At 45.5% G+C, this 8,338-nt stretch overlaps 1 protein-coding gene across 1 annotated transcript in view; it reads right to left on the bottom strand.

The window, feature by feature from the left end:
- Positions 1 to 5,788, bottom strand: part of RASA1 (RAS p21 protein activator 1) — a 113,617-nt gene extending 107,829 nt beyond the window's left edge. The window contains exon 1 of the mRNA XM_072606203.1: positions 4,822 to 5,788. Within this exon, the coding sequence (XP_072462304.1) occupies positions 4,822 to 5,291 (470 nt within the window). The 5' untranslated portion in view covers positions 5,292 to 5,788. The remainder of the gene's footprint in view (positions 1 to 4,821) is intronic.
- Between the last annotated feature and the right edge of the window lie 2,550 nt (positions 5,789 to 8,338).

An 8,338-nucleotide genomic window follows, 5' to 3' on the forward strand; every position in this document is an offset into this window, starting at 1 on the left:
AAGAGTTTGGGACACTGGAAGGCGGAAAGGAGGTGGGCACTGACCACAGCGTAACATAGTTATTCCTGGAAAGATAGATTGGTGCTCAGATTGTGGAGGGTGCAGGATCAAAAGTTTTTAAGTTGTCTGTTCAACAAGAAAAGGCCCGTTAACATTTTTTTTCTTTAGTAGTAGAGGAACACTATCATCAGAATGATGAATTAGGAAAATTAATCAGACAGCAGAGTAACTGAAAAGAAGGAATGAAGAAAGCAGAGAAAAATTAAGAGGATATTAAACAACAGCACAGTATGAAGAAACGTGGACTTGAAAAAGGGTGGTTACAATGGGAATGGAAAGGAAGCGACACATGAGAGATTGCAGCAACTACGAAAGACAGACAGTTACAGTGGGCAAAAATGATGAATACAAACTTGGAGGTTGTGGATATAATTCCTGGGTTCCACCACTTACTACATGAGTGACCTTGAGGAAGCTGTCAAAAGTCAAGTCACCAAGAATTTATTAAGTGCCTACTATATGCCATGTAGTGTGGATACAAAAAAAAAAAAAAAAAAAAAACAAAAGATGGTGCCTGCTCTTCAGGATTTCAGTATAATGAGGGATTCAGTCTGAAAAAGGAGTTAGTTTCTACGTAGTAGAACCAAGGTATCGGACAAGAAGGTCTCTAAGGTCTCTTGCAGCTCTAAATGTCTGATCCTGAAATCACTGGTAATGAAAAGCACAGTATGGTAGAAAAATGAGCACTGGATTTGGAATCAGAGAGCAAGGTTCTAACCCTACTGCTATCACTTACTACCCATACAACCATGGGCACTTTTTCCATCTGCTAAAATTAGAAGGCTGGTATAAATGGCCTTTGAGGTCCCTTCCAAATTTACAATTCACTGGTCACAAAACTAACCCATGATCAATGGATAAAGAATTATCCAAATCAAATGGAGTACTTAATAAGGATCTTTCTCCAAATTCAAAAAAGATATAAAAATTTTTTTTAAAAATCATGATAGCAAAAGCTATATATGAATACACATAACCCAAGTAAAACATTTCCTTAGGCACAGAATCTTCTTCCAATGCCTTATCACGTTATGGAGGTAACCAGGGGTTCTCTCAGATGAGTGGAGCTCTGCCAATTAATGGAAAATTGGGAAAATTTCAAGTATGGCTCTCTCTCTCAGTCAGATAAAAGCTAAATACAAAGACTTACCCAAGAAGTCTTTTCTGCTAACACCCTAAGCATTAGTGTCAATCCTTCCCAAATAACCACTTTAGTCAATTTGTGTGTCTATGTTTATTAACTTTACGTTAAATTGTATATAGTTTTATATTTTATATGAGGCAGCTGGTGGTGGTACCACGGCTAGAGCACTGAGCCTGGAATTAGGGAGACCTGAGTTCAAATCCACTCTCAGAGACTTACTAGCCTGTGTAACACCCAGCAAGTCACTAAACCTTTGTCTCAGTTTCCTCAATTTAAAATGAGGATAGTAATATCATCTACCTCATACATTTTAAGGATCAAATGAGATATTTGTAAAAAGCACTTGGCATATTGCCTGGCACATAGTATGTGCTATATAAATGCTTACTACTTTCCCAATCCCTTCCCCCATTCCTTTTATGTATACTTACTGTATACATGTAAGCCTACCTAGAGTAAGGATTATTTCAAAATTTATATTGGTATAACATAGTACCTAGTATATAGCAGGCGCTTTATACGTGTTGCTTGGTTGATACATTATTTACCAAGAGTTTGACCAAGTGACTAATTTTTTGACCACTTTATGAAACTATACACAAAATCCTGAAGTGATTACTATCTACATGTTTCCTAGAGGGATCGCCCGCACATCCATGAAGTCACAGATTTTTAAGTATTGAAGTAAAAAGCATCCTGTATGTATAGGTACTATAAATTCCACCATTGGACAAATCTTCAAAATGCAATACAACATAACACAAAGTATGCACGGCAACTAGTCAAAAGCAAATACATTTGACGGCCCCTTTGGACCTCACATTTCTCATTACTTGCATTTAATTTGTATATTAGGCATATGCACTGGAAGTACTGAAGCAGTGTAAAGAGTATCATCCAAAAGATATATGACCATGAAAGGAAGTAGATAGTGACTGATAATCCATGAACACCTACATGTTCCACTTCTATCTATGAACTATCAAAATATCTAAAGTAAGGTGTGTCCCTCCTCCCCCCTTGAAGGATAATTGTAAAGTAAAGGATGAAAAATTTAAGGATAAATTGAGATCTGGAACACTGGTGGGAGTACTCACATGAATAAAATCATATATTTGTCCAAGCACTGTTACATAGCAGTGCTGCTGCACTTGATAGCAAGTCCCCTAAAGTCAGAGACTACGCCTTATCTAAACGTTTCCCAATATTCTCCAGCTCTTAAGACCACATATTTCAAGCAAGTCACAATGAATGCTTTATGAATTTCTATAATGTTTTAAAGCAACAAAACAAAGTATATTCGTAATAATAGCTAGCATGTATATAGTGTCCTAAGAATTGCAAAGCACTCTACAAATTTCTCTTTTGATACACACAACAGCAATCCTGAAAGGTAGGTGCTATTATTATGCCCATTTTACAGATGATAAAACTCACCTATAAATGAGGTAGACAAAGGATAAATAACCTGCCCAAGGTTACACAGACAATAAAAGTCTGAACCAGATTTTAACAAGTTGTCATTTGTGGTTTTAAGCACAAAAAAGTTAAATCCGGTGAGAAGTCTAAATATTAATGTAGACAGCAATATTTTACATAAGAGCTGCTTGGTTTTCCCTTCCAATGGGGTACAGCTACAAAAATATCTTTTTATCTCAAAGGAGGTCCCACACCCTGACCAGGTCAGAGGCATGAACGACAATAGCATAATAAGCTAAGATTCCAGCTCATTATTCTATTTTACTAAATCAACTACAGACTATATTAAAACATGGCTTATTTCAGAAATAGTAAGACTTACACAAACAAAATAACATCTGACCAATAAATATCTGAGCACCTACCTCAACTGTAAAGAAAGCATTTTGTAAATCTTAAAATGCTGTATAAGTGCAGGCTATTATTACAAGTTCACATTTTTGTTTTTAAAGTAAAAATTTTGCCAAACGTTAGTGTTATTAAAATTCTCACAAGAAGTGAGCTCATTTCTTGAAACTATTTACCATGTGAATTTTTAGCAAGTTCCTATCATTCTACAAAATTATTAGCCTATCTTAAAAACAATGCTTAATGTCGCTACAATCTGACACATAGTTAAGAAAATTAATACAACTTTCATAATATTTTCAAAAACAGCCCCCAAATAACCTATTTTTACAACACTCAGTGAGGACTGCAAAAATCTCTGAGGGAATAGATGATGTTCAAAAGAGTGTAAATTTTCTTCCAGAGACTCAGCATCATTTAACTATTGCCTTTTCAAATTATACATATTCATGACAAAAAAATAGTCCTTTGCAAACTCAGTTTTCTACTGTTAATTTTCATCTCTTAGTATGTTTGGGCTGTTAAGACTACTAAAGATATGAAACTGACAACTTAAATCTATGGTGATCCAGCAGACTAGTCATACAGTACAAAAAACACTTCTTATTTTTGATAAAAAATGGTAAACATTATATTCGGACAGGAAAAAGTTTTTAATTGTAAAAGAAGGTTGAAATTAGGGTTATTATTCCTACCACTCAAATTTGGAACACATACCTGCTATCCTAAAATCATAAAATTTGATCTTAATACTGCACTCTGGACTGGGTCATCAGAAATACAACTTTTTGTCCTGGCTTTATAAATAGAATTTAATTCTATATTTCTGCTCTAAAAATCAGAATGGGCACTGACAAAAAAAGATCAAAAGAATCCTGCTTTACTGTGTTGAGCATTACAGCATATTTTCCTAATTAATTTTAAGAATAATCCACTTAAACTCTTCTAAAGTAGCTTAAAATCAAAATATCGTAAGTCATGTGTTCCAATTATTTCCCTGCACAGATTTTTAACTTAAATCTTTCTGGTTCTGTCACACATTAAGCCTAGTATGATTCAAAGCCTCCATTTAAACTAACAGAGAAGTGTCATAAAAATGTTTAGAATGCCAGGGTTACACTCCTTCTGAAGTTTTCTTCTCTAACCCCAAGTCCCACATCTCTTTAAACTCAGGATCCAAACAGTATCATTTGATGAAGCAATTAAATTAATACTGCTCACTCCATACAGTAGCAGTACCACCCATAAAAACAGATTCTCCTGGGATTGCGAATTTAATTTTCAGGTGATTACTGGAATATTGCAAGCTATCAATACGACGAAAGGAAGCATAAACTTTTCTCCCTTTCTTCCCAATTCAACAAGTACTGTACTGAATGGGTGTCTCAGTAAAAGAACAGTATTTGGGAAGGAAAAAAAGCTGTAATAACTCAAAACTCTGAATCCCCTACCACGAATGGGAGGCACTGCTTCCTGAAATTATTCCTCTTCTCCCAAAACTGCAAAGCCCTTCCCCGCCTCGCTCGCCCACAAGTTTGGGTTGGCACCCTTTCACCCAGGCAGTTGGTCCAGCAGCCCCACTGACCCGCTTCCCACCCGGGGGCCGTGCTGCCCTGCGGGCATCTCCCCAAACTCTGCGCCTTCCCCAAGGGCTCATCCTAAAGGCACCAGGCGCGGGGAGCACGCCCGCAGGGTCCCCCCCAAACGGTCGGTTTCCAGACCAGTCCGGGGGGGCGACCCCTCAGGAAGGACGACCCCGGCCTCCCCCACCCGCCCGGCTCCGGACTCACTGGTTGGTCGGGGGCGCGTTCAGAGGGATGGCCACCTCCTCCTCCTCGTACTCGGGTCCGTCCAGGGAGTCGCCTTCGTCCACGGTCCCCGGGCCCCCGCCTAGGAGGGCGGGCAGCTGCTGCGGCGGCGGCGGCGGCAGAGGCGGGAAGCCCCCCGGGCCGGGGGCGTCGGCGGGCACGGGGGCACCCTTGGAGGGGGCGGCGTCCCCCTGGGGGCCGGCCGCGGCGGCGGGGACCCCTCCCGCCCCAGGCCCGGCTCCCAGAGCCGAGCACAAAGCGGGGCCCCCCAGCCCGGGCGCCGGGCCCGGGCAGGAGGGCACCGGACAGGGCAGGGCCGCAGGGGTCCTGACCCGACACACCGTGGCGCAAGGGCCGGGGTCGGCGGCCGAGGCCGGGCCGCCTCCGCCGCCTCCCGCCCCTGCGGTCGCCGGACCGCCCTCCTCACTCCCGGCCGCCTCGGCCGCCATCATGTTGGAGCCCGCTCGGCCCTGCCCTGCCTGGCCCTGCCCGTCCGGGAGCCCCGGGGGCCACAGGGCCCCGGGTCCTGGCCGCCCCTCCCCGGCGGGCCCCCCCCTCAGCTCCCCGGGCCGCGGAGGAAACAACAACAAAAGGCCGGAGCCCGCCCGCCCTCCGGCCCGAGGAGCCCCTGGGGCTGCAGCCCGGGCGCCCCGGAACGGCCCTGACCGGCTACGGAAAGAGAGGAGGGGAAAAAACACCCGCCCGCGACCCCGGCCCGGCCGAGGCGCGCACACGCCCCCGCGCAGACCGTCCGAAGGCGCGCGCGCACTCGCACTCACACACTCACACACGCACACAAAAGAAAACTTCCCGGCTCGGTAACTAACTAAGGAGCACGGGAAGAAGGGGAAGCGAGCCGGGGCCGCCGCCGCCACCACCGCCACCGCGGCCGCCTCTTCACCGCCCCAGTCCCGGCCACCCCCACCGCAGCAGCCGCCGCCGCCGCTGGCGCTGCTGCCGCTGCCGCCGCGGCTTCATCCTCCACGGGGCCGGAGGAGGAGGGAGGGCCGGGGAGGAGAGGAGGGAGGGAGGGGGTGGGGGCGGGAGACCGCGCGGAGCACAGCCCGAGTCGCGATTCCCGACCTGGAGCTCGCAGTGAGAGGAACTACAGAGAGGAGAAAGGGTGACGGGGAGGGGAGGCCGGAGGGGGAAAGAAAGGGAAGGGGGGAGGAGGGGGAGAAGAAAAAAAAGAAAAGCAGAGGGCCGCTTGTGCGCAGGCGCGCCCTGGGAAAGCTTTGGGCGCGGGGAGAGTCCGGGAGTAGGGCTGATGGAGGAGGAAAAGGAAGGGGCGGGGGAGGAGAGGGAAGGAAGAGGTGGGCGCGCGCGCGTTCGCGGCTCGGCCCCCACTCCTGCCAGCCGGGCGCGTGGCGGGCGGCCACTGAATTGTCCGCCTGGTTCGCGGCGGCGGCGCGCGCGCCTCCAGAGGCATTGTTCAAATGCTCCCGCGGCCCACGAGTCGCTTTGTTCCCAGACTTCCCCTGTGCTCCTCGGCCAGCCCAGCCGCCCGGTCCGGTCCCGGAGCTGGCTGCTGGCTGCTGGCTGGAGGGGGCGGGGACCGGAGAGGATGCGCTCCAGGGGATTCCTGGTTTGGGGATGGGGCGCTCCTAGACTACCCAGCGGGCGTGAAGTGAGCCACACCCAGGGGGTCTCCTGGCGGCCCTCGGAGCGAGCTGTTAAATGGGCTGCCAGACCCTTCCCTCGGGCTCCTAAATACTCTTAATAACCAGAAGCCCAAAAGGAAGAGCTTAGAAGTCCGTCAGTAAATACACATTTATTAGGCACCCACTGTAAGCTAAGCGCTGGTGATGCAGAAAAGTGAAAGGCAGCTCCTGCTGTCGAGGAAGTCACCGTCGAAAGGTGGGAACCATGTACAAATAACTGTACAAATGGGGAAGCCTGCCTTGAATTAAAGAGGATGGGGGAAAGCTGCCCACAGAAGTTTTTAGCTGTAACTTAAAGGAAGTCAGGAGGCGGAAACCGTGCTCTTGGGATAGGATCTGAAAAGATCAAAAAAACATTAAAAAGGTGGAAAGAGCACCCAAGAGAAAACACCCGTTGCCTTTGTGACCTTGGGCAGTAAAATCGCTTAATCTTTTCCTAGCTTCATTGTATCCACACTACCTGACACATTGTATCAGCTTAATAAATGCTTATCGGCTGGTTGACTGACTTAATGCTTTTCTTTCTTAGTCTAGGGTGCTCGGTTTCTTTGTGCCTTTTCTCATCAGGTTAATTAAGACAAGTAACCACGGTGGTCTGATCCAGGGAAGGAAGCAAAATACTTAAAACTAAACTAAAGAACTGATTGTCTTAACCCCTGCCCCAAAGAGTTCTAGGCAGGCACCATTCTATTGAATGTGCCAGGACAGACAATTAGAAGACTGAAAATCGGCAACCTCTGCAAGCTGAAACAGGCCAGAGGAACTAATAGTGAAAGATATCTGTGCATACCACCACCAAAGTTCTCCCATGCCTCATCCTGGCATGGAGAGGGTCTTGAACACTATGCCAGATATCACAAGTTCTAGCAGGTCTTACCACGCTGGAAAGGCTTAGAGTAAGGACCCTATTTGACTGTATGTACTGTGCAAGGACTAGCCTAGCCAATTTTGAGGAAGCTCATCACCTAGTTGGCGTAGGCAAATGAATTTTTCTGCTACAGTCACTAAAGGTACAGGAGGGTTGTGGCATTACTTAGTTGAGGGAAAATTACTTATCCTTAAAGTTTCTTTGCATAACGTTTCTTCCAAATTTTCCAATAAATTCTTGAAAGAAACTTTTAGTCTCTTTATATAGCAAAGGATATTTTTCCATTAGCAGTAAAAGCTAAAAAGAGTAACTCATTGGTAAGAAGGAGTGTGTGCATGGGCAAAATAAGCAGTTGTCTTTTGGTAAGGAGGAGGAATACTTGACCCATCTCCTAGGCTCTGAGAACTAATTGTTAAATTTTCAATGTGAGCAGTCACACTTCAAAAATCATCAAATGCTACACATTGAGTATAATTCATTATTTTGTTAATTTTGTAGAAGAAAATGATAATTATGCAGACTAAATTTAAAAGTGCTTTTTAAAGCACTCCAATTTTTTGAGCCAGTTGTTAAACGTTACCAGAAAGTCTTTATACATCCATCTGAAATTACAACAGCATTTGATTCATTCAAGTGGTTTAAGCTTTACCCTCTACATTCCTTTCTCCCCTTTTTAATGAAAATACCTTTGAGAAAGGTAATATTAAATTCCTAACAGCATAATATGAATTTGTTTTTTAGGTAAATTTCCTTTCTAAATGAAGTAACTGTCAGAAGAATATTGATACCCTGGGGAGAAATGGGGAAAGGACCCAAAGGAGGGAAGGACACAGGAAGGGATGATTGGAGACACTGGAGGAATGGATACTTATTTCATTAGTTTGCCTACAGTACACTTTGTACAAAATAAATCTGGAGCAACTTGACCATGTACCACTGGGGTTGGGGGGGTGGGGCGGGGAAGGAGAGA

This window comes from Notamacropus eugenii, chromosome 4 (assembly GCF_028372415.1).
Source record: "Notamacropus eugenii isolate mMacEug1 chromosome 4, mMacEug1.pri_v2, whole genome shotgun sequence".
Classification (NCBI taxonomy): domain Eukaryota; kingdom Metazoa; phylum Chordata; class Mammalia; order Diprotodontia; family Macropodidae; genus Notamacropus; species Notamacropus eugenii.